Source organism: Elgaria multicarinata, chromosome 20 (assembly GCF_023053635.1).
Source record: "Elgaria multicarinata webbii isolate HBS135686 ecotype San Diego chromosome 20, rElgMul1.1.pri, whole genome shotgun sequence".
Taxonomy (NCBI): Eukaryota; Metazoa; Chordata; class Lepidosauria; order Squamata; family Anguidae; genus Elgaria; species Elgaria multicarinata.
Genome location: NC_086190.1, coordinates 2,444,138 through 2,458,171, shown reverse-complemented (window position 1 = coordinate 2,458,171; position 14,034 = coordinate 2,444,138). Strand labels below are relative to the sequence as shown.

At 48.9% G+C, this 14,034-nt stretch overlaps 1 protein-coding gene across 1 annotated transcript in view; it reads left to right on the top strand.

The window, feature by feature from the left end:
* The window catches only part of ACOT7 (acyl-CoA thioesterase 7), a 94,657-nt gene that overhangs the window by 45,430 nt on the left and 35,193 nt on the right, over positions 1-14,034 (top strand). Inside the window, exon 6 of the mRNA XM_063145357.1 lies at positions 3,895-3,981. Within this exon, the coding sequence (XP_063001427.1) occupies positions 3,895-3,981 (87 nt within the window). The remainder of the gene's footprint in view (positions 1-3,894; positions 3,982-14,034) is intronic.

The following is a 14,034-nucleotide window of genomic DNA, read 5'->3' as shown; positions in this document are numbered from 1 at the left end:
GGAGTGTTTTTGAGAGTTCTCGGCGGGGGCGACCGAAAGAAAAAGCGGAGGACGTTGTAGTTATTGTCACATATTTGAACAACTCGTGTTTTCCCTCAGCTCATATCGTATCTCGGCATGCCTTTCAGATATCTCAGCTTGGTTGCTTCACCGTCGTTTGAAACTTAATATGGCAAAGACTGGATTGCTTGTTTTTCCTCCTAAACCTTCTCCTCATCTCTCATTCTCTCTTACTGTCAATAATGTTACACTTACTCCAGTCAAGGAAGCTCGTAGTCTTGGCTTTATATTTGACTCCTCGCCCTCCTTTATTCCTCATATTGAGGCAGTAGCTAAATCCTGTCGTTTTTTCCTGTATAATATTGCCAGGACTCGATCATTTTTGTCTGTCTCTTCTGCCAAGACTCTTGTTCATGCATTGGTTATTTCTCGGTTGGACTACTGCAACCTTCTTCTCACTGGCCTTCCTTCTTCTCACATCAGTCCGTTGGTTTCTGTTCACCACTCTGCTGCTAAAATCATCTTCTTGGCTCGCCGCTCTGACCATGTTACTCCGCTTCTGAAATCTCTTCATTGGCTTCCAATTCACCTCAGAGTCCAATATAAACTTCTCCTGTTGACCTACAAAGCTTTTCACAGTCTAGCATCTTCCTCTCTTTCCTCTCTCATCTCACACTATTGCCCCGCTCGTGCTCTTCGCTCCTCTGATGCCATGTTTCTCACCTGCCCAAGGGTCTCCACTTCCTTTGCTCGGCTCCGTCCCTTCTCTTCCGTTGCCCCTTACGCCTGGAACGCTCTTCCAGAACATTTGAGAACTACAAGTTCAATCGCAGTTTTTAAAGCTCAGCTAAAAACTTTTCTTTTTTCTAAAGCTTTTAGAACTTAATTTTGTTCTGACTTTTATACTGTTAGTTTTACCCTACCCTGTGCCTGTTTGGTGCATTCTCTTCCTCTTCTTATTGTTTTATTATGATTCTATTCGAACGTAAGCCTATGCGGCAGGGTTTTGCTATTTTATCGTTTTACTCTGTACAGCAGCATGTACACTGATGGTGCGCTCTCTCTCTCTCTCTCTCTCTCTCTATATATATATATATATAATAATAATAATAATAGTTCCCGAAAAAGGATTTTATCCGAAATGCGTTGAGTCAATTAACGAAGGATGTATTAAAGAAAAGGTTGCTTTTATCAGCACCGGTCCTTGTTTATCTTTCTGCACCTGTATCGTGGTGCTTACACACACACACACACACACACACACACACCTCTGTTCTCCACTTAAGTATTATTTGCACCACTTGTAAAATGCCCCTTTTCAATGTCAGAATCTGCCCCACTCCCAAGTAATCTACCTGGGGCAGTTTAAATGTGTGCGTTTTGTTTTTGCCTTCTTTTTTTAAGTTCGGAAGTTTGGGCGAAGGGAAGCCAATTCCTTCTTGTTCTTGTGCCAGGCTGGAAGTTCCAGATTCTTCACTCTGCACGTGCGCCAGGAAACTCTATCCCGGGCGGCCAGCCCCAGTTCAGGCTGCGTTCACGGAACTGGCGTATGCCAGGGTCATGAGGCGATATTGCTGCATTGCTTGCGAGGAGTACAGCTCCCAGCGTCATCAGGGTTGAGGGAACGCAAAAGATGAGGGGCAGATCTGAGAGCAGCGTGGAAGTGTTTTTATCCTATGTAAACTGCCCAGAGAGACTCAGCTATACAAATGTAAAATAATAATAATAATAATAATAATAATAATGCCGCCTTGATTCTCTTGGAGGCAGAGGGGGGAAAGGACATGCTCTCTGACCCAATTGTGGCATTTATTTATCTTTTGGGAAATGGGGTTTATATAAATGGGGCTTGAATATTGAGCCTTCAGTTTCTGATCCCTAATTTCAGGTCGTCTTCCATTGGATTTCCTTGGGTTCACAGCAGACGTTTGCCTTTCCTAAGTATCTCTTTCCCCGCAGCTGCTCCTGGTGCTAATTTTGCTCCTCCGCTTAGTTTGCGGCCTGCGACTTAATGTGGATGATGGGCCTTAATCCGTGGATGTGAGCGAGAGGATGGCGGGCGGGGGCTGCCTGGTGGGAGATGGGTGTGTTGGGGAGAGATGTCGCCTGAAGGCAGTTGGGTTGGTCTAGCCCAGCCTTCCTCAACCTGGGGCGCTCCAGATGTGTTGGACTGCATCTCCCAGAATGCAGGGGCATTCTGGGAGATGCAGTCCAACACATCTGGAGCGCCCCAGGTTGAGGAAGGCTGGGCTAGCCGCCTTCGTAGCCCGTCACGCCTTATCAGTCTGCAACTAATGTCCGTGGCTTATCCGTCTTTCTGTCTGTTTTTCTTGCTCTCCCTGCTTTGCAGATAGGCAAAGAAAAGGTAAGACACTTCTGACTAATTAACACCGCTAGGTGGGGGCGGGGGTTATTAAATGTCCGGCAGAGAGAAGATAACCGTCTTGCTGTCTTTGGTGATGGAAGGCCGCCTATCAATAATAGAAATGAATGACTAATAACTCTTTGCTTGGTAAAGAGCAGAAATATTATTTTTCTTAGCTACCTTCTTATGGGCTGAAGGAAGGGTAGTATCACCTAAGTCAGTGGTTCCCAATTAGCTAAGTACTGCGGACCCCTTGTTTTTCAAACGCCAAGCCATGGACCCCCTGCTTTTGAAAATGTTTGTTATCTCTATGGTAGTTACTTGCGTGAAGCAATTTTTTGGAGAAAATAAGGGGTAGCCCCAAATAAGCAAAGGATTTTAGGTATACTAAAAAACAGAGCATAAAATTTGTGATATTATCACGCAAAACTGACAATGGTTTAGTTAGGAATATAAAGACGAATTTAATTTTACTAACGTCTAGTTTACAATTGAACCACTTATGACTTTTCTAGCAGCTACTAAACCTAAATGTGATGGGAGAAATCATACCTCTTTTTGTCCCAAACAATCCCTTCCGCATCCGGTTCACTATTTCCTACTTTTAATCTCAAATCTGGATCAACATTGAGCCGATTTCTATGCTTGTTCTTCGTATAACGAAATGTTGAAAATGTTTGTTCACAAAGATATGTGGAACAAAAGGGAACCAGATGTTTCAAAGCTTTTTCACCTAACTTCTCATAATGAGGAAAAACCTTCACCCAGAATTGGTCCAGTCTATATTCTTTGAAAAAAGATTTCATCACAAGTCACGTCAACAAGTGTATCTCGCTCTTCCGCAGAGAGAGTTGTTAGTTTTACATCACCACATTCAAGAGGATGCCGTCTCCATGAGTTTTCAGGATTAGGTGCAGGGAAGTCATCTCTGAAGCTAGTCGCTAAATCACGCAGGTGCTCAGGGATGTTATATTTTACTTCTGGTAGGAATTCGTCGCCAGTGGACTCCAGAAATGAATGGTGAATAGGTGAATGGTGTCAAGGATCCCCTGGGTGGGGGGATCCACAGACCCCCAATTGGGAACCACTGACCTAAGTGGTTTAATAATGAATGTGGACAACTTGCTTCACCCACTGTGGCACAGAAATTTCCGTGGGCTTTGGCTTAGAGGAGGCCAATGACGCAGAAGGTTAAGTTCTGCTTGATTTCTCAACGTTAAGCGCTGGGTGGCTTCACCGGGCCAGGTAGTGTCCTCTTACCAAAGGAGAGAAGGATCTAGCAGCCGGACCCCAGTAAAAGGCTGTTCTCTTGGTCCCCTAACGGGCAAAGGCATTGCACCAAACTTTCTGGGCATTGATGCTACAATGGCTGCCTCTTCAGATGTGGGTGGGTGGGTGGGGGGTATTTAAAGCTTCCCACATCCTCCGTGTTCGCGATGCACAGCGTTATAACTCGGTGAAGCTGGAAAAGGAAAGTGACCAGACCTCCTCCACCATTTCACAACCTCTGCTTTGTTCCCTCCTTGTAGAACCGTACACCGTTGGCTACAGCCAGTCCAGCCTGATCCACCTGGTGGGACCGTCTGACTGCACCATGCATGGATTCGTACATGGAGGTGAGCCCCGTTGGCGTGTCCCCGTCGGCTTGAGGTGCCGTTTTGGTGCTGAGCTGTGGGCCCTGCAAGGGGTCTCGCTGTAGGAAGGGGAAGTCCTGGGTTAGCTCTCCCTCCAGCTTGTCTTGCGTGTGTGATGCTGGGCCTCAGCAGCCGTGTGACCCTTCCTTGACTCCTGCCCAATGCCTCTTAGAATCATAGAATCATAGAATCATAGAATAGCAGAGTTGGAAGGGGCCTACAAGGCCATCGAGTCCAACCCCCTGCTCAATGCAGGAATCCACCCTAAAGCATCCCTGACAGATGCTTGTCCAGCTGCCTCTTGAATGCCTCTAGTGTGGGAGAGCCCACAACCTCCCTAGGTAACTGATTCCATTGTCGCACTGCTCTAACAGTCAGGAAGTTTTTCCTGATGTCCAGCCGGAATCTGGCTTCCTTTAACTTGAGCCCGTTATTCCGTGTCCTGCACTCTGGGAGGATCGAGAAGAGATCCTGGCCCTCCTCTGTGTGACAACCTTTTAAGTATTTGAAGACTGCTATCTGACTTTGTTCTGTCTGACTTGGATTGTAGGTTCACTGGGGACAGAGACTGTCTCTTCTTTAGAGCGCTGTCGCAAGTGCACTGTAGAGATCTCTGGCGGCAGCACTGAAACCTGCTGAGGTTGGGGGCTGCCCCTGGTAAATTAGCTAGGATTGTGTATACTCCGCTTTCAGAATCAACTCTGGGCATAGAAAGCAGCAGGAGTGTGCAGCATAGGGCCCTGCAATTGACAGACCCCAAACAAAGCCCTGCGAGGAGCGACTGAAAGAACTGGGCCTGTTGAGCCTGGAGAAGAGAAGGCTGAGGGGAGACATGAGAGCACTCTTCAGATACTTGAAAGGTTGTCACACAGAGGAGGGCCAGGATCTCTTCTCGATCCTCCCAGAGTGCAGGACACGGAATAACGGGCTCAAGTCACAGGAAGCCAGATTCCAGCTGGACATCAGGAAAAACGTCCTGACGGTTGGAGCAGTACGACACTGGAACCAGTTACCTAGGGAGGTGGTGGGCTCTCCCACACTAGAGGCCTTCAAGAGGCAGCTGGACAACCACATGTCAGGGATGCTTGAAGGTGGATTCCTGCATTGAGCAGGGGGTTGGACTCTATAGCCTCCTAGGCTCCTTCCAGCTCTACTATTCTTGGATTTTATGTGATGCCTCTGGGTGGGCCGGGCAGGTCTGTGGATACAGAGAGTCTGTCCCTTTGTCAGAGCAACTAGAACGGTATCGCGTGCATCACTTCAGGCTCCACATTTTCCGTTTTCCAGCTCTGGCAACTGATCTTTTGCCGGGGTGGTGATGGTTGGGGTGTGTGTGTTTCTGAATGGGAGGGGATTTCCTTCCAATTTGGATCCGAGTGCAGCTCTCCTTGTCCCCTGAGGAGTCATGACCCAATAGGTCCCAGGTTGTTCTGGATCAGCCTTCCTCAACCTGGGGCGCTCCAGATGTGTTGGACTGCATCTCCCAGAATGCCCCAGCCAGCTGGCTGGGGCATTCTGGGAGTTGTAATCCAACACATCTGGAGCGCCCCAGGTTGAGGAAGCCTGCTCTGGATGAAGACTTTTATTTCTGCTGACGGCGGAATCCAGGCGGCTTCTGTTTTGGTGTGGGTTCGCTTGCATTGCCTGGATGGATCCATCGCATTGAATTGGCTGCTCAGCCGAAAGCAAAAACCCAAATGAAACGCATCAGTCTAGCAAATGCGTGGAGAGGCTGAATGGTTCCCAGTTCTCCAGTAACAAGGCAGCATCTGTCAACTCGTGCAAAAAGACTCCGTTGGCACCAGCTCAGTTTTCAGCTGCAGTTTAGCGTCTCGTTGGCAGCCGCATCGACAGTGCGCGGTCCTCTCGCCAGTGTGCGTGTACTCGCAGCCCCCAAACGGCGCATAATGCCACCGGGTAGAATCGCCCACACTTGTGGGGACAAATTTGCCTCCTGGGTGGGTTTGTGGTGGTCTCAAAAGGAGGAACGGGACGAATAACCCAAAGCCCGTGAAACAGTGCAATTTCCTGCTTTGCTTCCAAAGAGGGCGTCGGCGCGCATGGTGTGTGAAAGGGTTTACTGTCAGTTGAGGCGGTAGCACCATAACTGCTGGTGCTTTTGACGCGTCTCAGCAGCCTCCCCATAAATGCCGCACCTGTGACTGACTGTTCAGCCAGCAAGATTGCTTTTCTTCTGACTGCGTAAATGCCGGCAGCTGGGGGCCTGCATTTAGCATGGATTTGCAGGAACCGTCGTCGCCATATCATAGGGGGGACGGGGACGTTTTTGGCCTAACCTGAACAGGAGGGGGTGTTTGGGGCAGTAGGGTGGGGAGCCTCTTTCCGGTGGGCGAGGCCAAAGGAACAGGGCCAGAAATACCCCCAAATGCCGGCACGTTGTAGCGGAAAGCTCGTACTGGCAACAACTCAGCCTTAGGGGAGGCATTTTTACCTTTTAGAATTTGGGCAATCCTGCACAAAAGTTGGGAAAGCACCCAGCGATCAGTGGTTGGGGGGAAGTGGGTCAGAGAAAGGGGGTGGGACCATCTAGGGAAACCCGGAGGGCTGGATCGCAACCCTGGGAGACCCGTATTCGGCCTCTGGGGTGGAGGTTCCCCGCCTCTGCTTATAATGAAAAATGCCCCTCCGAGAAAGGGCCGGGCCGGAGGATTTAAAGGCTGGATTCAGACAATATCCTGGGATTGACCTTGGGGGCTGTTGTAGCGGGGGTGGGGGGTCTCCGCCGACCTCAGCAGCTGATAGCACTGATAGCAAGCAACTACAGCAGCCTTCCCCAGCATGGCACGCACGCTCCAGGTGTGACTACAACCCCCATAATCCACCAGGGGAGGCTGCCGCATTGGACAGCTGTTTCCAGTTGTGATTTGGTGAGATTACTCTACAGAGGCCGGGAGGCTGGGATGGGGAAGCGTCGGAATTCAACGGCTTAAGTGAAATGGCTCAGACCGCCAAAGCCAGGCATTGGTTGACGCTTTCGGCTGAGCCGTGTGCCTTCCTTCGAGGCGGTAAGAGCTCTCACTTGCGGGTCCGGTTGGCTTGTCACTGTCTTGCAAATTGCCTTTGTACATACAAATTTGTATAGCGCCATAGACAAGGAGGAGGCCTTCTCTGCTTGGGCAGCGGATGCATTCACATGGCAAGCAGTTGGGCCATTAGCCCTTCCACGCAGTCAGATCTGTAGCGCGGGGTGTGTGCGTGCAATGCTCAATTCGTATGTCTGTAAACAGCACCATTGCTCCCCCCAGCCCAGAAGCTGCAGGCCTCTGAAACTGGGAGGTCCACGCCTTAATCCAGAACTAGCGTGGCCCATGGGGCGGCCTTTTGGCTCTGGGCCGTTGGTATTTTGTAGCCGTGGTGAATATAACCTTTCAGGTTTGGGTATTTGGTAGGATCGTCCCAGGACTGCCTTTATACAAATCTATGGTGAGGCCACACTTAGAATACTGTGTACAGTTCTGGTCACCACACCTAAGAAAAGGATATTGTAGAGCTGGAAAAAGTACAGAAAAGAGCAACTAATGGCGAAAAGTTTGAAGGGGTTTGGAGAAGATTCATTGAACATGTCAATAAAGCAGAACGTGGGAGAATGCCTCCGTCAGCGTATACAGAGCTATGGAGAGAGCGTAGGGCTCAGGAAAGGAGGTTCCCTTCTGAACCTGTTTGAAAGTAAATGCGGTCTGCAAATGGGTGATCCAGGGTTTAAGAGTGAGTAATAATGAAACAAAGTGAATTATCCAATGGATGTTAAAACCAGGTGGAAATCGGTTTGTGAATGTATGACTTCTTATGTGACGTGTGTACCAGGACGAAAGAACAGTAAAATTACCCCCAAAAAGTGCCGAAAAGGGCAACTCAAATGACCCAGGAGCTGGAGCATTTCCCCTAGGAGGGAAGGTCACAACAGCTGGGATTGTTGAGCTTGGAAAAAAGGAGGCTAAGAGGAGACGTGATAGAGCAACCTTCCTCAACCTGGGGTGCTCCAGATGTGTTGGACTACAACTCCCAGAATGCCCCAGCCTGGGGCATTCTGGGAGATGCAGTCCAACACATCTGGAGCACCCCAGGTTGAGGAAGGCTGTGATAGAGGGTGGACAAAATGATGCCTGGTGTGGAGAATGTGGAGAGGGAGACGTTTTTCTCCCTCTCCCATAATGCTAGAACATGGGGTCATTATCCCATGAAGCTGATTGGTGGGAGATCCAGGACTGATAAAAGGAAGGTCTTCACCACACAGCCAAGTCACCACCACGAGATGGAGGGATGGCCACCAATGTCGATGGCTTTCAAAGGGGATAGGGCAAATTCCTGGAGGCGAAGGCTATCCATGGCTACTAGTCCTGATGGTTATATGCTACCTCCAGTGTGTACACCAGTTGCTGGGGAACATGGGTGGGAGGGTGTTGTTGCACTTGTATCCTGTTCGCAGGTCCCTGGTCAACGGCTGGTTGGCCCCTGTGTGAACAGAGTGCTGGACTAGATGGGCCCTTGGCCTGATCCAGCGTCAGGGCTCTTCTTACGTTCTTATGCCTCCCTCAGCCTTTCTGATGTCAATAAGATCAGCTCAGGCATTACTCATATTGAATACCTCTGTATATTCTGCTGGTTTGGAGGAATCTTTCTATTTATAGACGTAGACAAGTCGCTTCTGCTTGAACTAAATGTTGTTAGTTGAAGGGCAGAATTAGCAGCTGCCAGAGAAGTGACTGAGGATGGTTGTGCGGCATTTGCAAACATTAATAAGAGTTGTGCACTATTCCAGCAGCAAACCAAGAAGGGTGCTGTCGTTTCTAACATGAATTGATGTAATATTAAAGCATAAGTTCAGTGGTCGGGACGGTCAGCCATTTATCTGTTTTTACTAGTGTGCCGTCCGTTGATTCATTCATTCATTGCATTTCTATATCGATCTATAGCCAAAGCTCTCTGGGCATTTAACAAAGATTAAAACAATAAAAATACAAAACCATGAGTACAATAAAATGCATAATGCAAAAGCAATTATGTACGAACATATAATTTTTTTTTACACAATCACCAATTAAAATCCCAGGACTTTTAAAAACCTTATCATATACTGACCCTGTTGAGATGGCATGCTAAGCCACAGTGGATAAGCATTTTGAGATAACCATGGTTTAAACATGGTCTTTAACCATTTGCTGCAAAAGTGTTAGCGGCTTAACCATGGCTTAGCATGTTGACTGAACAGGCCCTCTTGTCAAATGTCTGGGGGTAGAGGAAGGTCTCAATCTGGCACCAAAAAAAGGACAATCTTGGCACCAGGCAGACCTCACTGGGGAGAGAATTCCACAATTGGGGCCACCACTGAGAAGGCCCTCTCCCTTGTTGCCATCCTCTGAGCCTCCCTCTGAGAAGGAGAAGGGTCTCAGATGATGTTCGTAGCATATGGGTAGGCTCGTACTCCACCCACATTTATCCAGGGTGATTTTCAGTCTTCAGCTCTGTAAAAATGTGAACATCTCTCCCCCAACCTGCCATTTATTTATTTATTTATTTATTTATTACATTTCTATACCGCCCAATAGCTGAAGCTCTCTGGGCGGTTCACAAAAATTAAAACCATAATAAAACAACCAACGTTAAAAGCACAATTACAAAATACAGTATAAAAAGCACAACCAGGATAAAACCACGCAACAAAATTGATATAAGATTAAAATACAGAGTTAGAACAGTAAAATTTAAATTTAAGTTAAAATTAAGTGTTAAAATACTGAGAGAATAAAAAGGTCTTCAGCTGGCGATGAAAACAGTACAGTGTAGGCACCAGGCGGACCTCTCTGGGGAGCTCATTCCACAACCGGGGTGCCACAGCGGAGAAGGCCCTGCTCCTGGTAGCCACCTGCCTCACTTCCTTTGGCAGGGGCTCATGGAGAAGGGCCCCTGTAGATTATCTTAAGGCCCGGGCAGGTACATATGGGAGGAGGCGTTCCTTCAAATAACCTGGCCCCAAACCGTTTAGGGCTTTAAATGTCAATACCAGCACTTTGAATCGGGCCCGGACCTGGACTGGCAGCCAATGAAGCTGGAAAAGGACTGGCGTAATGTGATCTTGCCGGTCATGGGGAAATGCTGGGATTGCTCAAGACTGGGAGACGTTGGCACGTATAAAGGTTAAGGCTCCAATACCATCCCCTCTTTCCTGGGAGTAAGCCCCATTGAACTCAATGGGACTGACTTCTGAGTAGAGAGGTCTAGGATTGCACAGTAAATCTATGGAGTTGACTCCCTCTGCCAGTGTCATTCTAGCCAGCTCTATTAGGGACTGGGGTGGATTGGGCCCTCGACCTGGAACCTAAGAAAATCAGGAATGTGTCTGTCCCAGGGCAATCCATTAGGCCTAATCTTCCGGCTTGGCACCTGTTTAGAAAACCAGTGCGGATAAAATGCGTTTTTACGCAATGCCATTGAGTTTCTCTGAAACCACGTCTGCTTCCTAGGCAAGTGGGAACAGGATTTATTTATTTATTTATTATTTTTATTTATTTATTTATTGCATTTCTATATCGCCAATAGCGGAAGCTCTCTGGGCGGTTCACAAAATTAAGACAATTCAAAACAAAACAACAGTATAAAACCATAATATAGAATACAATATAGAAGCACAGCCAAGATAAAAACAGCAGCAATGCAAAATTACAAATTTAAAACCATGTTATTTAAAATTTATAGATTGTTAAAATGTTGGGAGAATAAAAAGGTCTTCACCTGGCGTCTAAAAGCATATAATGTAGGTGCCAGGCGAACCTCCTTAGGGAGCTCATTCCACAGCCGGGGTGCCACAGCAGAGAAGGCCCTGCTCCTGGTAGCCACCTGCCTCACTTCCTTTGGCAGGGGCTCGCGGAGAAGGACCCCTGAAGGTGATCTTAGGGTGATCTTAGGCGGCAGGCACATATGGGAGGAGGCGTTCCTTCAGATAGCCTGGCCCCAAGCCATTTAGGGCTTTGAATGTTAATACCAGCAATCCACACGGATGCCACCAAGGTCCCTTGCCAGCCAGAGGGCCAGCTCATGGCTTTCCCCTGCCACCCAGGTTGAAGGAAGGATGTAACTGAGGCTGCAATCGGTCAAGCGAACTGCCTGGTGTCCTTGATGCTGTTTGCGAGGGCCCTACAGCTCCCGTAGAATTCCGTGAGGTGTGCAGGCTGCCCGTTCCCCCCCCCCCACTTAACAAGCGCCAAACTGGGATATCGGCTAGGATCAGCCAAAGACAACAGGCAGCATCAAGTGAAGCCCTCCCTGCCTCGGCGTTCTATTTTTAAAGCGTAGCGCAAGTCACGAGGTCTGCGAAAGATTCCGCCAAGGTCTCGAGGTGTATGAAAAGCCACTGAAGGCACCGGGTGAGAAGCGTGTCCTAAATTCCACCGTCGGCTTGGCTTTTGAGCAACGGAGGGGGACTGCAGCGGCAGCTAAGGGGTGTGTGTGTCCGCTTTCACGTGAGGATCAATCCCCAGCAGGAGAAAAGGGTGTCGAAGGGTCCTCTTCGTGTGGCGTGTTTCAGATCTCCGGTCTGATTAGTTTAAGTAGAGAAACACGCGAGGGGAGCCCAGATCAGTTCTTCCAAATCCGGCTTCTCCCATCTCCAAAAAAGGATATTATAAAACTGCAAAATAGGCAGAAACAGGCAGCCCAAATGAGAAAAGGCCAAAGTTTAGGGCATGAGAGAGGGCAGTCTTCCTCAACTTGACATCTTCCAAGTGTGTTGGACTACAGCTCCCAACATTCCCAGCCTGCTTGCTGAGAGTGATAGGTGTTGCAGTCCCACACACTTGGGGAAGGCGCCGGTCGACGGGCATTGAATCCCGCACGATGCGAGGAACGCGGCGAGAGTCAAGCTTGGGGCCACTGACCGGCAGGAGAGGCGAAGCACTTTTTTAAGCCGCGGCCCACGAGATGAAGCGATGGACGCTGGCTTAGATGGTTTTGGAAGACGGCTGAAACTCAGGGAGGGGAGTCGTTAGCTGTGCTGTGCACGGCCGTGGAAGAGCGGCACAAAAACCAACCGGCCAGTGACGGCTGAAGAAACCATCCCTGTCCAGAGGCAGCGGACCTCTTGCGGTGGAGACAGAACAGGAGCATGGGAACCCTTGCCTTCCTGTCCTGCTTGTCTGCTCTCTAGAGCAGCCTTCCTCAACCTGGGGCACTCCAGATGTGTTGGACTGCATCTCCCAGAATGCCCCAGCCAGCTGGCTGGGGCATTCTGGGAGATGCAGTCCAACACATCTGGAGCGCCCCAGGTTGAGGAAAGCTGCTCTAGAGGCATCTGGTTGTCCGCTGTGGAGCTTCGGCTATGGGGCGGTATATAAATGTAATGATAAATGATAACGATAGATGTAGTGATGGCCACCCATTTGGATGGCTTCAAAAGGGGGGTGGATCAATTCCTGGAGGAGAAGGCTATCCATGGCTACTAGCCCTCATGGTTGTGTGCTCTCTCCAGTATCCGAGGCAGTCAGCCTGTGTGCACCAGTTGCTGGGGATCACGGGTGGGAGGGTGCTGTTGCGCCATGTCCTGCTTTCTTGGCCACTGTGTGAACAGAGTGCTGGACTAGATGGACCTTCGGCCTAATCCTGCAAGGCTGTCCTTGTGTTCTTGCGCCTACACTGTACTCCTTTCGTCACCAGCTGAAGACCTTTTTATTCCCTCAGTACTTTAACACCTAATTTTAAGGAAGGAAAGGAACCTTTCGTGCAAGCACTGAGTCATTACTGACTCTTGGAGGGACGCCAGCTTTCGCTGACGTTTTCTTGGCAGGCCTTATAGCGGGGTGGTTTGCCGTTGCCTTCCCCGGCCGTGATTACCTTTCCCCCAGCTAGCTGAGTACTCATTTTACCGACCTCGGGAGGATGGAAGGCTGAGTCGACCTGAGCCGGCTGCCTGAAACCAGCTTCCGCTGGGATCGAACTCAGGCCGTGGGGAGAGTTTCAGCTGCAGAAACTGCTGCTTTACCGCTCTGCGCCACACGAGGCTGTTTTAACCCTGTATTTTAATCTTATATCATTTCTGCTGTGTGGTTTTATCCTGGTTGTGCTTTTTATACTGTATTTTGTATTTGTGTTTTTAGACGTCTGGTTGTTTTATTATGCTCTTCATGGTTTTAATTTTTGTGAACCGCCCAGAGAGCTTCGGCTATTGGGCGGTATAAAAATGTAATAAATAAATAAATAAATAAATAAATTCTTAAGGTCAAAGCTGCAGCAGAATGAACCGGAGGATGTAATGGGCGGAGGCCGCGACAGGTTTGCGTGGCTTGCGAAAGCAGCGCCTCTGTTGCCCGGAGGCAACAGTTGCATAGAGGAAGGTGGTTAATGCTCCTTCGGTCTGAGTTCAAATCTCGCTGCTGCTGGAGGTCCTGTCCCCTTCCTGCATGTAAACCCAGGTGGAAATGGTTTAGCGGTAAGGCAGTCTAGATGGGGGCACGGCAGCACCGCTGTTCCTTCAAGAGAGGGAGAGGAAAAGTAAATATTCCGCTTGAAAACAGATGAGCTGGTGCCACCCATGGTGCTAGCCAAAGAAGTGGTTGCCATAGTAACTCCTCATTACCAAGAAGCCCGTTGGTAATCTAGACCTGTGTAATTAAATGCACTCTTTGGAGAAGGAGGGAGCCCTTAACTTAAATCGAGCACTAAGAATTAAAAAGAGCTCTTCCCCCCCCCCCCATGGCAGGATTACACCTGGAGACAGAATTTGTCCTGCTAAAACTCCTGTTCTGTGCCTTTTTTAAAAATAAAATAAAATGCAGGTTTGCGTGACTGAAGGTGGGATCCTGGTGTCTCTGAGCCTTTAGCCAATTCGGCATATGTCGGAAGTCTGGCAAACCAGTCTGAATGGCTTTGGGTCGCTAACGTTTTAAGTCTGGTTTGCAAGGCGGGTGGAATGCTTGAAATAAAAATTTGGGAAGGGATCTGCACATGCCGTCCGTCGCCAGCGAACCCGCTTCTCCTTACCTACCAAATTCCATGCTAAAAGCAACCCTGCTGGAGGACCCCCGT